The sequence below is a fragment of the Macaca mulatta genome, chromosome 12 (assembly GCF_049350105.2).
Source record: "Macaca mulatta isolate MMU2019108-1 chromosome 12, T2T-MMU8v2.0, whole genome shotgun sequence".
NCBI lineage: Eukaryota > Metazoa > Chordata > Mammalia > Primates > Cercopithecidae > Macaca > Macaca mulatta.
The window spans coordinates 138,236,745-138,255,969 of NC_133417.1; the positions used below are offsets into that span (position 1 = coordinate 138,236,745).

A 19,225-nucleotide genomic window follows, 5' to 3' on the forward strand; every position below is an offset into this window, starting at 1 on the left:
CTGGAGTGCAGTGGCGCGATCTCGGCTCACTGCAAGCTCCGCCTCCCGGGTTTACGCCATTCTCCTGCCTCAGCCTCCTGCTGGGACTACAGGCGCCCGCCACCTCGCCCGGCTAGTTTTTTGTATTTTTTAGTAGAGACGGAGTTTCAGTGTGTTAGCCAGGATGGTCTCGATCTCCTGACCTCGTGATCCACCCGTCTCGGCCTCCCAAAGTGCTGGGATTACAGGCTTGAGCCACCGCGCCCGGCCGTCTCTCTTTAATTGTTACCAATCTTTGTGCCATGTAGGGGTTTTTGTTGTTGCTGTTACTGTTGGTATTTCTCCTCTGCTAAATTTAGATGATGAAATCTGCCTTTCTATGCACAACTCAGGTAAGGAGACAGAGAATGATTTCGCTGTATGAGAGCAAAATGGACTTCAATAGGAATGGATAAAGACATTGGGAAGGTGACTATGGAAACTGAACAAGAGATGCTCAAAATCAGCGGCGACACTTTGCATCAGGGGCCCAGTATGAGAAGACAGAGATACAGAGATGTGGGCAAGAGCAGGGACGTGGATGACATCAGTTATGTGGATGACAGACCTCACTCAGAATGCTATGGAGCAAATGAAGCCGGGAGCAAATGACAGAGAATGGGTGAGGACCCCGGGAGTCTCACATCAGACAAGCAGAGATGGAGGGGCTCACTGATGGTCAATGTAGTATGCCCAGGAGAAATGCATATTTTAGACTTTACCTCTAAAAGCAGTAACTCAAAGCCCTCCGAACCTGACAGCCCGTCGGAGGCTTTTGTCTAGAACATGTCTTCACAGCAGGTGTATCATGACTTATCTTGCCGTGGAGATCCAGCTCAGAGAATGTAATAGTGACACGTGGCACAGTGGAGTTGGCAGGTCCTGCTTCAGAGGCAGTCACCATCAATGTGCTCACCAAAACCACCGTGCTCACTAAGCCACAAGACAGAAAGGTTGCAGGTTCATGGGCAAGCTGGACTTGGTGGGGCAAAAACAGGAAGGGGCTCACTTCTTCCTCCAGATTCCCCCCTTCACCCTGCTCTGTAGGTTGGCACCACCTGCCTGGGCCTTGTGTGAAACCTCAGGCAGGCCACGTGCAAAGCTTTGCTGGCTACTTGGAAGTTATAAGCAAATGGTCTCTTTCGCTGGGTATTAAAGAGAGCAGCCCAAAGCGATTTCCTGACTGTCTGCTTCTCCCTCTCCAGGTGCAGACCCTGCCACAGCCAAAGCCCCTACCTCTTGCTCCATCTTCTCCCCACCCTCCAGTTGCTGTTTGGGCCCTCAGAGTGGGGGCCTGTGGGTGTCCTTAGACATATTTCCTGGGAGGTCTCTGACTACAATTCCTTGGCATGTGCAAAGCTCTTAAGCCGGGACTCCAGCAGGAAATGCTCTCGAGTAGCATCCTTTTCAAATCAGTTCACAGCTGGCTCTCTTCCTGGAGACCCACACGTGGCTCTAAGAAATCGCATCTCTCTGACTTGCCTTTGGTGTAAATGCTTGCCCCATCCCTGCTCAGCCCTGGCCCTTCTCTCCTTGCAGGCTGCTTCAGCCAGTTCGGCTCTGGATGTTTCCGGGTGTGAAGCAGGGTCCTGTCCCCAGATTCCAGAGATTTCCAAGTGGATCCCTTGAAGCCCTCCTCATTTGACCTAAGGGGAAAGGCTCCCACAGGGAAGGGTTGGAAACTCACAGCACCCTGACAACTCACAACTCCCCCCAAACAAAACCCAGTAGGCAGCCCTGTCACTCCCCCTTTCATCTAGTGTTAAAATGCGGAAATATTTGTGTTAAAACATTTTTACGTACCAATTGGCAGATAGCCACTGTCCTGAGACCCCTTCTGTCTTCACTTCCAGGGCCCTTTCTTGGTCCCTTGGACTCTTGCTCTGGCGTTGGGTCCCGGTTGTCAGTTATTTTACTGTCACTTCTGTTGATACCCTCCAGTGGGGGTTGGGGGTGGGGACCGAAGGTGGCTTCACTGTCTGTTGTGTCCCAGGTAGGTGGTCAGATATTTACAGTGTTGTTCTTGGCTCCTGGGGCTTAAGCCACATCAGAGACAGCAGGAAACAATTGTCCATTGCTATAGTTTGTATTTTTGTCCCCACCCAAATCTCATGTTGATATATAATCCCCAATGCCTGAGATGGGGCCTGGTGGGAGGTGTTTGGCGGATCCCTCATGTCTTTGTGCTGTCTTCGTGATAGTGAGTTCTCACGAGATCTGGATGTTTAAAAGTGCGTGGCACCTCTCACCCCACTCCCTTGTTCCTGCTCCCCCCACGTGAGATACCTGCTTTCCTTTTGCATTCCACCAGGATTGGAAGCTTCCTGAGGCCTCCCCAGAAGCAGATGCTGCCATATTTCCTGTATAGCCTGCAGAGCTGTGAGCCACTCAAACCTCTTTTCTTCATTATTATTATTATTTTTTGAGACAGAGTCTCACTCTGTCACCCAGGCTGGAGTGCAGTGGCATGATCTCAGCTCACTGCAACCTCCGCCTCCTGGATTCAAGCAATTCTCGTGCCTCAGCCTCCCGAGTAGCTGGGATTACAGGCGTGTACTACCATCCCGGACTTGTTTTTGTATTTTTAGAAGAGACGGAGTTTTGTCATATTGGCCAGGCTAGTCTCAAACTCCTGACCTCATGTGATCCTCCTACCTCTTCCTCCCAAAGTGCAAACCTCTTTTCTTGTAAATTACCCAGCCTCGGGTATTTCTTTATAGCAATGCAAGAACAGCCTAATCCACCCATAATATCTAATTACATGCAAATAAAGTCGGGGTGTGTGTGTGTGTGCGCGCGCGTGTGTGTGTGGTCAAGGATCAATGGACAAAGCATCCTCAGGAAGGAAACATTGCCTCCCCATCTTGTCCTAGGATTCTGCTCTGTTGCCTGGTTCACAATTCCCCAGAGCAGATATAGGGATACAATTTCCCTGTAGCCATCCAGGGATCTGTAGAGATTGTGAAGCTTCTAGGAATTTAGCTCCAAGAAATAATGAGGGCTGGGCATTAGGTTTTGCCACAGTGATATTTATCAGAGTGTGGCTTACAAAACAGCAAAAATTTGAAACTATCTTGGGTCAGAGATTGCTGTTGCCTCCCCTGTATCCACTGTCCCTTTCTTCCTCACTGATGGAACCCATTTGCTGAGGGCAGAAACAGACCTGGCTTCTTTTTTTTTTTTTTTTTTGAGACTAAGTTTCGCTCTTGTTGCCCAGGCTGGAGTGCAATGGCATGATCTCAGCTCACCGCAAAAGATTCTCCTGCCTCAGCCTCCTGAGTAGCTGGGATTATAGGCATTCGCCACCATGCCTGGCTAATTTTGTATTTTCAGTAGAGATGAGGTTTCTCCATGTTGGTCAGGCTGGTCTCAAACTCCTAACCTGAGGTGATCTGCCCACCTCGGCTTCCCAAAGTGCTGGGATTACAGGCGTGAGCCACTGCACCTGGTCCAGACCTGGCTTTTATTTTATTTTATTTTACTTTATTTTATTTTATTTTATTTTTTGAGACGGAGTCTCGCTCTGTCGCCCAGGCTGGAGTGCAATGGCGTGATCTTGGCTTACTGCAACCTCCGCCTTCTGGATTCAAGGGATTCTCCTGCCTCAGCCTCCCAAGTCACTGGGACTACAGGTGTGTACCACAGCACTTGGCTAATTTTTGTATATTTTAGTAGAGACAGGGTTTCATCATGTTGAATAGGCTGGTCTCAAACTCCTGATCTCAAGTGATCCAGCTGCCTCAGTCTTCCAAAATACTGGATTATAGGCATGAGCCACTGCGACTGGCCCAGACCTGCCTTTTAAATGACACACCCATTTCCCAGCCTCCCTTGCTGGTGGAGGTGCCATGTGACCCAGTTTTGGCCAATAAGATATCAGCAGCGATGGTTGGTGGGGTTTCAGGGAATCTTCTTAAGAGCAGGGCAGACCTGGCTGGTGCCACGCCCTTCCCTTGCTGGCTTTTCTCTTTCCCTCCACCTGAGCTGTGGTTGTGATGGCTAGAGCTTTGGCAGTCACCTTGACAGATGATAGAGTAGAATGATAGAGCCTGGGTCCTTGAAAGCATGAAGGAGCTGCAGTCACAACCCTCTAGACTTCTTTCACACAACAGCCAAATAGATCTCTGCCTTGTTAAGCTGTGCTATGTTTTAAAATAAGCAGCTGAATTCGGTACTGACTGATACACTATCCAAAACCCAACAATAGGAGCATAATTAAGAAATCACAATCCAGTCATACTAGAGAATATTTTATAGTAAGATCTCGTTTTATGAAAAGGAAGTATGCATAAACATATAGAAAAAAAGACTTGGAGCACATTTACAACATAACAAAACCTCTCTGGGTGGTGGTAGTACAGTGATTTTTTTTTTTTTTTTAATGGGATCTTGCTCTGTTACCCAGGCTGGCCTCAAACTCCTGGGCTCAAACGATCTTCTGGCCTCAGCCTCCCAAAGAGCTGGGATTACAGGCACGAGCTGCTGTGCCTGGCCGAGATACAGTGAACTATCTTTTCCTTCCTTCCCTCCCTTCCTTCCTTCCTTCCTTCCTTCCTCCCTCCCTCCCTCCCTTCCTCCCTCCCTCCCTTCTTCCCTCCCTCCCCTGCTTCCCTCATTTTTTGGAGACAGAGTCTCACTCCATCACCAGGACTGGAGTGCACTGGCTCTATCTCACCTCACTGCAACCTCCACATCCCGGGTTCAAGCGATTCTCTTGCCTCAGCCTCCCGAGTAGCTGGGATTACAGGCGAGTGCCACCACACCTGGCTAATTTTTTTTGTATTTTTAGTAGAGACAGGGTTTCCCCATGTTGGCCAGGCTGGTCTCAAACTCCTGGCCTCAAGTGATCTGCCTGCCTTGGCCTCCCAAAGTGCTGAGATTACAGGCGTGAGCCACCGTGCCAGGCTGTGATTTTTCTATTCTATTTCTTGATGTATGTAGTATTTAAAATTTCCTAGTTTTGTGACAGACGAGTAACAATAGTTTTTTTGTTAATTGTGCCTGTAACCCCAGCTCTTTGGGACGCTGAGACTGGAGTATTGTTTGAGCCCAGGAGTTTGAGGCCAGCCTGGGTAACATAGCAAGACCCCATTACTGCCCATAAATATTTTTTTAAAAATTACTGTATGAAACAGTAGTTTTTTTTTGAAATTATGGAGTTTTTATTTTTATTTTTTTTTAGCATGGGCAACCAAAAGTTACCATTTTTTTTTTAACATGACACCCTTGTAACCCTGTCAAGTCTTCGCAGCAGTGACCTCTGGTGCATCTTTCCCAGACCAGCATTCCTCACGATCTGCCATCTCTTACCTCATCTTCTGGGCTCCTGGGCCTGTCTGCACTGCTGTTCTCCAAGGAGGCATTCTGCTGCAGGGGATATTCAAGGTCAGGGACTCATTTACAGATTTTCCATTGTCCTGTGAATCTGTGACATTTCAGAAATGGAGCAAGTTAGAAGATATAGATCAACCCTTTTCAGGCAATTCTCTGCAAGCCTAGGACAGTAGCAGCAGTCACGGCAGTCACGCTAGAAGGTGGAGGAGGCAGAGGGGGAAGGGCTGTCCCTCCCCTCACTCCTTGAAGGGGAGTTTGTCACACCTCATGCTGTGTCAGATGGCCTGGGCTGCCATCCCTATGAATATTATAATTATGGGCCGGGCGCAGTGGCTCACACCTGTAATCCCAGCACTTTGGGAGGCCGAGGTGGGGGGATCACCTGAGGTCAGGATTTTGAGACCAGCCTAGCCAACATGGTGAAACCCCATCTCTACTAAAAATGCAAAAATTAGCTGGGCGTGGTAGCGGATGCCTGTGATCCAAGCTACCTGGGAGGCTGAGGCAGGAGAATTGCTTGAACCTGGCAGGCAGAGGTTGCAGTGAACTGAGATCGTGCCACTGCACTCCAGCCTGGGTGAAAAAAAAAAGAAAATTATAATGATGGTATAAGCAACTTTATATACATTTACGTATACATAAACATACGTACGTAGTCAGTGGAAAAAAATATTGGAAATAAGAATACAAACCTGGCTAATGTTTAGAGGGCAACAAAGCTATAACCATTGGTGTTATTTCTACTGGTCAAAAGTCACTGGCAACTTGCCAATTTTTTTTTACCGTCTAACAATGCCCAAGTCCTAATCAATATTAAATAATGAGTCAGGTTAGCCTCCTCCAGAAAGTCTGCTCACCTGGGAGTGGGATGTTTAGGCAATGATCTGCTATGATTTTGAAGGGGTACTCATTTTGTAGATGAAACAGAGAATGTCCCATCAGCCCCCACCCCACGCTCTTTCTCACCATCTAGGTCAAGTAGTACATTTTCTCCTTGGACTCTTGGATCAGGAAGCACTGAGCAGTCAAAAGAATTCACTCCAAGGAGGTGACATGAAGGAGTCACTGTAAATATAAAACTGGAAGGCCAAGTGCGGTGGCTCATGCCTGTAATCCCAGCACGTTGGGAGGCCGAGGTGGGAGGATCACTTGAGGTCAGGAGTTTGAGACCAGCCTGGCCAACATGGTGAAACCCTGTCTCTACTAAAAACACAAAAGTTAGGCTGAGCGTGGTGGCTCATGCCTGTAATCCCAGCACTTTGGGAGGCCAAGGTGGGCGGATCACGAGGTCAGGAGATCGAGACCATCCTGGCTAACAGAATGAAACCCCATCTCTACTGAAAATACAAAAAATTAGCCGGGTATGGTGGTGGGCGCCTGTAGTCCCAGGTACTCCGGAGGCTGAGGCAGGAGAATGGCGTGAACCCAGGAGGCAGAGCTTGCAGTGAGCTGAGATAGCACCACTGCATTCCAGCCTGGGTGACAGAGCAAGACTCCGCCTCAAAAAAAAAAAAAAAAAAAAAAAAAAAAAATTAGCCGGGCATGGTGGCAGGCACCTGTGGTCCCAGCTACTTGGGAGGCTGAGGCAGGAGAATCGCTTGAACCCAGGAAGTGGAGGCTGCAGTGAGCTGAGCTCGCACTACTGCACTCCAACCTGGGCAACAGAGTGAGACTCCGTCTCAAACAAACAAACCAACAAACAACCTCTGCAAATCTGATGAAAATGTTTATGAACTGACATAAAGGCCACCTTTGGGGATAGCACTATTCTGTCTATCTGGTGTCAGCATTCTTGACTTAGCTTGGGGAGGTCACAAACTCGAGGTTCTCTCCCCAGTGGCCCTATTTCCCTCCCCAGCTTCATCCCAGAACAGCCCTATACCTCCCTTTTCTTGCAACCCCGAAAGACTTCCCTGACCCCCAACCTTGACAGCTGCAGCTGCTTTTCTGTCTGCTTACAATGCCCTCCCCCTGCCCAGCCCAACAAGGTGGTAGCTAGCCACATCTGGCCACTGTGCACTTGAAATGTGGCAGGCAAATATGACTGAGGAGGGGAACATCTCATTTTATTTAACGTAATTTAAATTTAAAAGTACAAACTCATATTGATTCTGTTGTTGGGAAACTTTTAAGGGTATTTGGATCAATTTGGGTATGTAAATCCACTTTTCTGACTGTACATTTTATGCAATCTAAATCCAGATCAAGTATTTCCAATGAAAATTTGGCATGCGAATTGAGAGGGGCTGCAAATATAAAATACTCAACAGATTTCAAAGACTTCGTGCAAAAAAAGGAATGTAAACTATTTCATTGATGTTTTTATATTGATTATTAACTACAGGATAAAATGGTACTTTTTGCATCTGCTGGGTTAATAACATGCATTGTTAAAATTAATTTCACTCATTTATTTGTACTTTTTAAATGTGGCCACTGGAGAATTTAAAATGATGTATGTGGCGTGCAGCATATTTCTGTTGGATGGCGCTGCTGTAACCCCCTTCTCCATCTACACAGGCTTTGGAGCCAGAAGGATCTGAACTCCAGCTCAATCTGTACTGCACAATAGCTGTGTGATTCTGGGTAAGTGGCTCAATCTCTGTAGGCCTCAGTTATTTATTTTTGATCTGTAAAATGGGTATGGTAAGAATACCCTTGAAATGTCTGCCTAGCACACTAGCACAGCCACTGGGCACCTGCATGAAATCAACCAAGTTCACTCCCACTCTCTCCCCAGCCATGTCCTTATCCATTTTTTGTGTGTTTTTTTGAGATGGAGTCTCACTCTTTTGCCCAGGCTGGAGTGCAGTGGCATGGTTTTGGTTCACCGCAATCTCTGCCTCCCGGGTTCAAGCGATTTTCCTGCCTCAGCTTCCTGAGTAGCTGGGATTACGTGGATATGCCTCCATGCCCGGCTAATTTTTGTATTTTTAGTAGAGACGGAGTTTCACCATGTTGGCCAGGCTGGTCTCGAACCCCTGACCTCAGATGATCCACCCGCCTTGGCCTCCCAAAGTGCTGGGATTATAGGCGTGAGCCACTGCGCCCAGCCGTCCTTATCCATTTGTTAAGACTCATCTGAAATATCATCTTCTTTGGGAAGCCCTTTCCTAACCCCAGCAGAAGGGTCTAGTGCTTTGCCTTTATCTCTCCTGTAAACTTTCACACATGGCTTGCAGTAAAATGACATCATTACAATATTGTGGGTTCCTCAAAGGCAGAGACTCCAGCTTCCTTGTGTGTGAGAGTGTGCTTTTAACTTTTAGTATATGGGAAATTTCAAACGTATGGAAAAGTTGAGCTTCCATGACGATAGTATTTCAATCATTGTATTTTTCTTGTTTAATTCAGTGCTTGATACATGATTTTGTTAGTGTTTGTGGTGGACGGCAACAGCCACAAATTCTACCACCATGGAGTGGTGAAGTCAATTTCCCCACCCTCTTTGGTCTGGGCTGGTCCTGTGGGCTGGTTTAACTGACAGAACATGGCGGAAGGGACTATGCAAGGTCTGAGTCTCTCAGTCTAGGCCTCAAGATGCCAGGCAGCTTCTGCTCTTGCTCCCTCAGAACCTGACTGCCATGTGCACAAGCCTGGGCCAGCCTGCTGGGGGATGAGAGACCACGTGGAGCAGAGGCAGGCAGTCCCAGTTCACAGACCACCAGAGAGATTAGTGAGGCTGTCCTCCACCTTCCAAACCCAGAAGAGCCACCAGCTGACTGCAGAGGTTAGGCAAACTGGCCCAGACACAGGAACCACTAAACCATCCCCCACAATCATGAGAAATAATAGATATTGTTGTTTTAAGTCTCTGTATTTTGAAGGGAGTTTAATGTGTAGCAAACAGCTATCCAATACAGAGTTTAATGAATGTTTTTGAATGCACTGATGAAGTCTCTGGATTTAGCAGGGGTTGCCACTCTGGCACAGTCAGGGTAGCACATACAGTCTGGTGGCAGCTGCTGTGCCTCCAGGGCTGGGAAACTGTCACACATTCTGTACCCCCAGCAGGCTTCCGGTCAGCCATAGGAGCACGTCACAAGGAAAAGGGTCTGTAGCACAACACCCCATTAGTAAAGTTTTCTGAACTTTATTCTGCTCAATACGTATATTTTGAGCAGATAAAATGTGCTGGGCACTGGTCTAAATGATTAAGAAGTCTTGCTGCAAATCTATTCCCAAGGTTTTAATCTCATTTATTTTCAGGGCAGCAGAAGCTTTGGCTGTGGCAGTCACAGTGAGAGAACAGGACAGAACCTCACCACTGAGAAAATTCATGTTCCCAGATAACCCCTAATGTGGATGGCTCTAAGTCTCCCTCTAGAATGCACGTACTGCGAGGGGTGTTTTGCTGAGTTCTAGAACAAGAAATATCTTTTCAGTAGAAGCCAGTCTAATTGTCTAATTTGAGTCAACCCTTTCTCCTAAGTACACATGTCATCATAGTGGAGGAATTTGGGTTCTTTAGATAATGGTTTTAAAATGCACTACCCTGTTGAAACTGTCCTTGGTACTTTTCAATGCCACTTATCCTTTCTCATTTAATGAGGACCTTTCAGCGCTGATGACTCCAACTGGATGTAAGGAAACAGCCGTGACAGCTGTCCCTGATACTGACCTGCCAGGCAGCTGGCGTTCCGTTCGGGGGTGTCTCTGGCCTTGGCTTTGCTTCTGCGTCTTATGGAGCGATTGAAGATGGAATTTCTCTTAATTGGGCTGTGGCTATGAGGTTCTTTGTCTTGGATATCCTGGTCAGCTTGAGAAGTCTCTTTTTCTGGGAGTAACTCAGGTTTCACCTCGACTGGTTCATTATCAATGTTCTGTTGATCACTTGCAGAAATCACTCGTGATTTCCTCTGGGTCTTTTCCAAATCTTCAGATTCTTTGGTCTCCATGGAAATAGAGCCAGCTGTTTCTCAGCAGAACAACTGGAGGTCAATGGCTTTCCCAAGCTTCACTGGTGTGAGTGCTTTAGAATAGACAGAAAACAATTTTCAGTTAGAGTCATCAGGTTAAGTATTCTATTCAGACTGTGGAATTGCACTCCCATTCGAATTTGATGAAATGCAGGATAATCTGCACATCCTGGTATCCACGTCTTCGCCACTGAAAATTACAGCTTAATCTCTGCAATTTGGAGGCATTCATGTATCATTTTATAATTGCCGTTTGTTTATATTATTCATAGGATGCACTTTTAGTGGGAAATGTTTAAAGTGGCTTGCAAAACTACATTCGAATAAACACTTCTTAAATAATTCCAGAGAAAAAGAGTAGCAGAAATAGTGAGGGAATTCCAGGAAAGCATGGAGAGGGACCGTAAATGTCTAGACAGGAAAAGAAAGTCTTGGAAGATGAGAAAGGGTTGCCGGCTGGTGCGAGGTCTCACAATGATAAGTTTAGACGTGGGCAAGGTTGATCCCCAAGGCGACAAACCTTGCCATCAGCTGGCGGCCAAGTCTAGTGGGTGCATTAGTGACCTCTCTGATGGAACAATGTATGGCCGTGGTGGAAGCATAAGGTCCTCCCATCCCACGGCCACCCCACCATGGGCTGGAGAAACAGAATGGTTACCTCCCTCTGGGGTGACCATATAGCACATCATCTGAACTAGGACAACTTTCATAGGAAAAGGGGGATACAACAAGAAAAAACCCCACCTCCCTCCCCGCACAGACCTCCTTCTAGGGTAGGGGTGCTCGGGGTGAGGGACTGTGTGGACCCTCTGAGTGGGTCTAAGTTGGTGGGACAGCATGTTAGACAGAGAAGCTGAGCTAGGAATTCTTCTCAGTTCTCCACTCGTCTGAGGGCTTGAAACCTGGGGTCTCATGGATTCTATGGAGTTTTTAGGGGTACGAGGTTGTGTGTGAGCATATACATTTTTCTGGCTTATAGGTCCAGAGATTCTATCATACTCTCAAAATGGTCGGAGACTTGGCTGGGCGCCAGCCTATAATCCTAGCACTTTGGGGGCCGAGGCGAGCGGATCACTTGAGGCCAGGAGTTCAAGATCAGCCTGGCCAACATGGAGAAACCCTGTCTCTACTAAAAATATAAAAATTAGCTTGGCATGGTGGCACTTGCCTGTAGTCCCAGCTTCTCAGGAGGCTGAGGCAGGAGAATTGCTTGAATCCGGGAGGTGGAGGTTGCCATGAGCAGAGATCTTGCCACTGCACTCCAGCCTGGGTAACAGAGCCAGACTCCATCTCAAAAAAAAAAAAAAAACGCTTCCAGTCCTCCTCTGTGTCAGGCCTCTGAGCCTAAGCTAAGCCATCACATCCCCAGTGATCTGCACGGGTACACCTAGATGGCCTGCAGCAACCGAAGATCCACAGAAGTGAAAATAGCCTTAACTGATGACATTCCACCATTGTGATTTGTTTCTGCCCCACCCTAACTGGTCAATGTACTTTGTAATCTCTCCCACCCTTAAGAAGGTTCTTTGTAATTCTCCCCACCCTTGAGAATGTATTTTGTGAGATCCACCCCCTGCCCTCAAAATATTGCTCTTAACTTCACCGCCTATCCCAAAACCTATAAGAACCAATAATAATCCCACCTCTCTTTGCTGACTCCTTTTTCGGACTCAGCCTGCCTGCACCCAAGTGAAATAAACAGCCATGTTGCTCACACAAAACCTGTTTGGTGGTCTCTTCACACGGACACTTGAAACACTCTGTTGCTCCCTTCCACAAACATCCAGCCCAACCAGGGTTCTACGATTCATCAGGAGCGTTTGTCTGTGTCTTCCTTTGTGAAATGGGGAGCATGGAGGGCTGGGCTTCAGATGCCTCCTTTCCCACGGCACCCCTCCTCTTCCCCACACCTCTTCCTTTAGAGTCCCTCTGAGTTCCCAAACCTTCTTCTACACCCACCAGCCAACTCCACACTATTGATCTCAGGGCAGGTGGTTAGGTAGAATAGGAGATTGGGTTTCCCCTATCCCAGGCCGAGAATGCCTTTGTTTACCTAAGATACGAATTGGGACTTTCTGGGTAGGGGGATTTGAAGACTGAAGGCCACTCTGGTTCCTAGAACCAGCTACTTCCGACACAGGTTTGTATCAGAAGGTTTGCCCTAGGATGGCGCCCCTTTCCCACCTGCCTGCAGGGCTGGTCCTGTTCTGTTAACCACCTTCCCTATGAATTATCAGCCAGGCAGAAATGAACATGAACGTACTCAGAGGTTGCCTCAGAGCAGCTGGGCCACGTGCAGGGGCACCACCTGAGCTCATGGGGACCCGGGGAGTGCCTTCCCCACCATGGTCGGCTGGGAGGCGCAGTAATACCTGACCCTTCTGGTCCCGGCCTCGGTTTCCTGATCCATGAAGTTGGAGTGTGCGCTATGGGGTCGGCGAAGCCTCTTCCAGCTAGAAAGCAATGCTGCTATTTCAGGTGGCCAGAGAGGATTGTGCAGTGGCTGGGAGGACACACTTAGGATGGACCATGAATACGCACCCTTCCCGGGAGTGCCTGGGAGGATGACGCTTGTCGTATATGTGGCGAGGAACCCACAGCTCCAGCAAGATGGGGTGATTTTCATTCACAGCAAGTCTAACCTGGGTCACTGAGGGGATGAGGTTGCAGTAAGAGCGAAACCATTCTTGAGCCAGCAAGAAGACAGAGAGAGAAGCTTCCATCCTGGCCAGATGAATGGGGACCCCTGTGCTTGCTCCAGTTGGGAACCTGATCCACCAGAAAAGTGGCTGCAGGGACAGGCAGAGACTCGGGAGGGATGAGGTCACCATTGTACCCATCTGCCCTCTGGGGGCCTGGGGGCAGAATGAGAACCAAGGACAAAGATGGCCTTGAGCTCAGTGTAAGGCAGAGACCATGAGTATCGGAGTGACATTCCTGTTACTGGAGCTGTCCAGATGGAGGCTGGAGGGGCTGTGGAGGTTTTAGAGTGCAGTGAGGCCTGCCCGCCCCTGGCATTGCTTTCTCTCTTCTTTCCCCGGCCCCTATGCCTACCACCTCACCCAAAGCCTTGCATTGAGGCTGCTTTCAGTGAAGAGCTGGACCTGTGGACAGTGATGGTCAGGGGTCCCGTGGGGTGGGAGTGGGAGTGGATGATGTAGGCATTTGTTGTATTCTGGTGCCAGTCTGTGGAGGCCTCTGACTGCTGGACTGAGAAGCTCACCCAGTAAACCCTGTTGGTGGCCAGAGGCCCTGGCAGGCCCTGAGCAGGAGGCACAGGATCCCAGGGAGGCACAGGGCGGGGTGGTGGGGGACACAGAGCCCGTCCTGAGGGGGAAGGCACACAGGTGAGTACCTGGCCAGGTCGGAGCTGCAGGGAGGAATGGGAGGAATCACAGGCCAGTGGCTTGTGGTGGTTTTGAGAGCAGCAGACGAGGGAGCTGGCCCCATGTTTGTTGTGGGCCTGGGTGCCTGGTTGAATGCTACTCCTGGTCTGGGAAGCAGGAGTGAAGCCAGGTTTGGGTCAGAGCACACCGGTTTTGCGGTGTTGGGTTGAGGAATCTCCTAGGAGAAAAGTTGTGGACAGAAATCCCTAACTGACACTGGACTGAGTTGCTAACAGCATCTTCTGGCTCTGACAAGGGGATCCCCGAGGCCTCTGTGTTGTGATCCTGACATAAACTTTTTTTTTTTGTCTGTCAAGGTTATTTTTATTATCATTATCATTTATTATCATTATCATTTTTTAATAATCATTATTTTAGGCTGCATCTTAAAACCTTGAGGGGCTGGGCATGGTGGCTCATGTCTGTAATCCCAGCACATTGGGAAGCCGAGGTGGGAGGGGATCATTTGAGGTCAGGAGTTCGAGACCACCCTGGCCATCATGGTGAAAACCTGTTTCTACTTAAAACAAAACAAAACAAAAATTAGCTGGGCATGGTGGAGGGTGCCTATAATCCCAGCTACTTGGGATGCTGAGGCAGAAGAATCGCTTGAAACGGGAAGGTTTAGGTTACAGTGAGCCGAGATTGCACCACTGCATTCCAGCCTGGGTGACAGAGTGAGACTCCGCCTCAAAAACAAGACAAAACAAAAGAAAAAAACTTGAGGCATAATTTACTCTTTTTATTAGTTTTGACAAACACATTCAGTGCATGTAACCACCACCACCACCAAGATACAGAACAGCTCCCTCACCAAGCGAAAGTCCCCTTGTGCCTGCGGAGGTCAGTCCCTGCCACGCCCCCAGCCCAGGCAACCACCAATCAGAGTCTTGGTTTGCTCTTTTCTGTTGTGAAGGTGGAGCTGGTGGTCTGTCGCCCTTGCTGGAGTGCAGTGGTGCAGTAAAGGCTCATCCATGGCTCACTGCAGCCTCGACCTCATGGGCTCAAGCCATCCTCCCACCTCAGCCTCTTGAATAGCTGGGAGCACAGGCGCGTGCTACCATGCCCGTCTAATACTTGTATTTTTTGTAGGGATGGGGTTTCGCCATGCTGCCCAGGCTGGGTGTCTGGCTTCTGTAGCCTATTGTGCTGTGTTCCCTGCTCGGTCGATGTTGCCTGTGTCAGTGCTGATCACCAGCGTTTACTGTGCGGTGTCAGGAATGCAAGGACGCCCACACCGTATACCGCCAAGGGCACTGGGCCAGGAGTCAGGGGACCTGGGTTTGAATCTCCACTTCCAGCTGCCTGTAATCATGGGCTTAACATCAGGCAAGTCAGGGCCTCAGTTTCCTGTCCAGAAAACATGGGGTGGGTGGGTGTTCTCGACTCCTAGCTCTCAAAGTTGGTGATCCAGGGAGGCTCAGAGAGTCCTCAGAGGGATGTTCATGTTACAATAAGAGTCAGGGGGATTGTTCTCCCTGAAAGGAGGAGGCTCTGAAACCCTGAGAAGAAGTATTCCCAGATCTTACCGTCTTTGAGATGATTTTACACACACACACACACACACACACACACACACACACACACACACACACACGAAGAGATTGCAAAACTATCTGTAAAACAATTCTATTTCCGCTGCAATTATAGACTATTTTAAGCAAATGTGTTCTACGTCTGGAGTCTTTTTATAATTGCTTTGATTCATCTATAACCATTAACTGCCGGAAAACCCAGAAGCTTCCCCCACCCCAATCTTCTGATGTTGCTTTAAGTTCCTCTGCAGCTTTAGACCCATGTCTTTCTATTCCATGGTAACTTCAGGGTGGAGGAGCCTGGGGATAGCTTTGTGACTGAAGGAGGGTGCAGCTCATGGTGCATTTGCATTAATTAATTAATTAATTCATTCATTCATTTATTCATGAACACCCCCTCAGCACCTGCTGGCATGGGACTCACGTCTTCATTCTATGTCTGTCCACATTCCCTCCTTAATAAGCTTCTTCAGGACAGGACTTGGTCTGTTTGGGTCTCTGCTGTCCCTGATGCCGGCCACACAACAACACTCTGTAAGCATCTTTTTTTTTTTTTTTTTACAGCATTAGATGAATGGATGAGTTACCTTAGCCAAGCCTCACAACTTCCGCATGAGTCAATGTGATAATTACCCCCACTTTATAGATGAGGCAGCTGCCGCTTTCAGAGCTGTGATAATCTGGCCAAGGTCGCATGGCTGGCAAATGGTGCGGCAGGGGTCACACTACAGCTCTCTGACTCATTTGGTGGGGGGACCTGTGATGTGGTCAAAAGATACTGTTGTAACTATGGGCTGAAGGCAGGCCTGGAAGAAGCAGAGCCAGGAGGGGGCTCTCTTTGGCTGTTGGGGGCTCTATTTGGCTGTCTCCGTGTTAATTGTGCGGCTTCAGGCCCAGGAGCCGAGGTGGCTGTTACACCTCCCAGCACTGGGCTGCATGAATCAGTGTCCTGGGAGGTCAGGACTCAAGGTGACAAGGAGCTGGGGAGTTGTGGGGAGCTGGCTGCAGGCTCAGCTGTAGCAATCACCAGCTGCTGCAGGGCAGGAAGGCACAGTGCCTGTGGGGAGGGGCATGGTGGGTGGGAGAGGTGAGGTTTCTAGACTGGAACTCATTCAAATGCAGACATCACCCAGGGCTCTCGTTAAATCACAGAATCTGACTCAGGAGGTCCCGGGAGGGGGCCAATACTGCATTTGTTTTTCCTTTCCTTTTCTTTCTTTCTTTCTTTTTTTTTTTTTGACAGAGTCTTGCTCTGTCACCTAGGCTGGAGTGTAGTGGCGTGATCTCAGCTCACTGCAACCCCTGCCTCCTGGGTTCAAACAATTCTTCTGCCTTAACCTCCCAAGTAGCTGGAATTACAGGCACCTGCCACCATGCCTGACTATATATTTTTTTTTAATAGAGGTGGGGTTTCACCATGTTGGCCAGGTTGGTCTCGAACTCCTGACCTCAAGTGATCCACCCACCTCGGCCTCCCAAAGTGTTGGGATTACAGGCATGAGTCCGACAGCTCTCAGAGCATTCCGGTTCACTAGTCCCTAAAGCCCCCTCAAGCAAAGTCCTAGGGGAACAGGGCCACCAGGACATCCTCAGCAGTTGCATAAGGGAGAAGCTGCCCGGGCGAGCGCAGTGGCCCTCGCTTTGGCCAGGTCTAGAGCACATGGAGTGCCTGCGCAGGTCAGAGGCAAACAGGAGTCCTGATCTGGAGAAGGACTGGCGCCAGTAGGGAAGGGGCAGCTGGAGCCCTGCCATCTCTTGCTATCATCTTCTGCCTAGGGGAATGGAGGCGTAGAGGTAGGAGAAGGTGGAAAACAAGAGAAAGGGGGATGTCTCCTCCCCAAGGCCGAGGGTCTCCCAAGCACCTAAAATTGCCTTTGCAAAAAGTATAACTGAGGATATTATGACAGTGAAAGAGATCCTACATAACCAACTCCATCTTGCTTCTAACCTTTAAGCTGTCCTTGTTCATTCCTGGGCATAGGCCAGGCTATAGGAAGGAATTCAATTCATGGTTTGACTCTGAAACAAAATTGCTAATAGCCCTTTCCCGAAAAGACCCCTTTCTTGCCTGGGGACCAGTCTGTCTTTGCAGGACTAACAAATTAGCTACACTGGTAGAAATTACGGTTTAGAGGTCATGCAGCCTCTGACTCCAACAGTCTGACCCTCCCCACATTGCTCTTGGGGGTAACATCACTATTGTAAAACCTAAGATGAATGCTTGAGATATTCTGCAGGCCCTGCACCTGATGGATCAACTGACACCACCCAGACAGGTGGTAATCTGGCTCAACCAGTTCTGCCATCCCATCCAGGAACAGAAGACAGCAAGCAAACCTCACTTCAACCCCCTATGATTCCATCTCCAACCTGACAAATCAGCACTCCCCACTTCCCAAGACCCTACCCGCCAAATTATCCTGAAAAACTCTGATCCCCGAATGCTTGGGGACACTGATTTGAGTAATAATAAAACTCCCATCTCCTGCACAGCTGACTCTGCGTGAATTACTATTTATCCATTGCAATTCCCCTGTCTTAATAAATTGGCTCTGTCTAGGCAGTGGGCAAGGTGAACCCATTGGGTGTTTATACACCTGCTTGGGAACAGGCCCCTCTAGGTGCTGGGGACAGCTCAGTGAGATGGGCCTGGCCTCCTTGGAGCTCGTAGGGGCCACTAGAGGAAAAAAGGACTACAAGGGAGAGGGAAGTGGCAGAGCGCATTGCAGGGGAGGTGCTGGTGAGCAGCAGATCACAGGAGAGGCCGCAGCCTGGGGTACTGGGACTGGAGGAGCTTCAGTGGAAGTCAATCCTTGGAGCTGGGACCTCGGATTTCAGCTTCAGCCCAGCAGGAGGCATGGGCAGCCCCACACCAGGAGCACAAGGGCAGCTGCTGCCCAGCAGGTGACATGGAGACATCATCAGTCTCTCCAAGGAGGGGACACAGGGCACCTGTGGAGATTGTGGGGCGTGTTAGGGTCCAGGTGTTGGGCAGGTGGCCAGGAAGTGTGGCCTGAGACAGCATGGTGGCACCTTTGCTGTGACAAGAAGGGCTTGAATGCACCATCAAGGGGGCAGGAAGATGGGGCTTATTGAGGCGAAAGGCCCCCCAGCACCCCTAAAGGAGGGACTGGCTGATCCCAGGCCACCTACATCATTTCCACTTTCCTTCCTGGTCCTTGAATTGGTGCCTTAGCCTCTTCCTGGGTAGGAGACACAGGTTTGCCTTGGGCTTCTTTTTTTGAGACAGAATTTTGCTCTTGTCGCCCAGGCTGGAGTGCGGTGGCATAATCTCGGCTCACTGCAACCTCCACCTCCCGGGTTCAAGTGATTCTCTTGCCTCTGCCTCCTGCATTGCTAAGATTATAGGCGCTGGCCACCACACCCGGCTAATTTTTGTATTTTTAGTAGAGACGGGGTTTCACCATGTTGGTCAGGCTGGTCTCAAACTCCTGATCTCGTGATCTGCCTGCCTCAGCCTCCCAAAGTGCTGGGATTACAGGCTTGAGCTGCTGCGCCTGGCAGCCTTGGGACTTTTTTCTTCCAGGATCAAAGTGGGGAGAGTGAGATCGGAGGATTTAGACAGAGGAAGGAGGCACAGATGAAGTTTCTGGTTTGGCGGAAAAGCCCCTCCAAGGGAGGGAGCTGGGACAGTGGCCCCAGAAGACGCTCCGTGTCCAAGGAGGACCCGCATGGCATGGGTCTCGAATGGAACCCTTGACAGTTGTGGAAAAGGTGGAAAAGCCAATCAATCACACAGGGAGACAGCTGTCACCCTGCCCTGGGGATGGCTGCCCACTGGGGCATTTTGGTGTTCTGAGCGTGAACAAAGGTGAGAGGGAGAGAAGATCCTGGAAAAATCTTAAGTGGAAATTCAGAAACTGGGGAGCCAGCAGTGGGGAGGGGCAGGAACAGGAAAGGGGTTGGAGAAGGGGCGCTTGGAGCAAGGCCAGGAAGCCTAGAAAGTCCTGTACCTGGGGGTGGGGGCAGCCCCTACTACTCCGTGGCCACTTGGGGGCAGCGTCGGCTTCAG

At 49.3% G+C, this 19,225-nt stretch overlaps 1 protein-coding gene across 4 annotated transcripts in view; it reads right to left on the reverse strand.

The window, feature by feature from the left end:
- NGEF (neuronal guanine nucleotide exchange factor) overlaps positions 1 to 19,225 on the reverse strand; it is a 135,419-nt gene that overhangs the window by 86,751 nt on the left and 29,443 nt on the right. For 2 of the 4 annotated variants that reach the window (XM_001114604.5, XM_077957920.1), the window contains exons 2-3: positions 9,974 to 10,324; positions 5,329 to 5,443 (exon numbers count right to left, since the gene is read on the reverse strand). In XM_001114604.5, the coding sequence (XP_001114604.1) occupies positions 5,329 to 5,443; positions 9,974 to 10,250 (392 nt within the window). In that variant the 5' untranslated portion in view covers positions 10,251 to 10,324. Of the gene's footprint in view, positions 1 to 5,328; positions 5,444 to 9,973; positions 10,325 to 11,439; positions 11,562 to 19,225 lie in introns of all 4 variants that reach the window. The other 2 variants (XM_077957918.1, XM_077957919.1) reach the window with 2 other exon arrangements.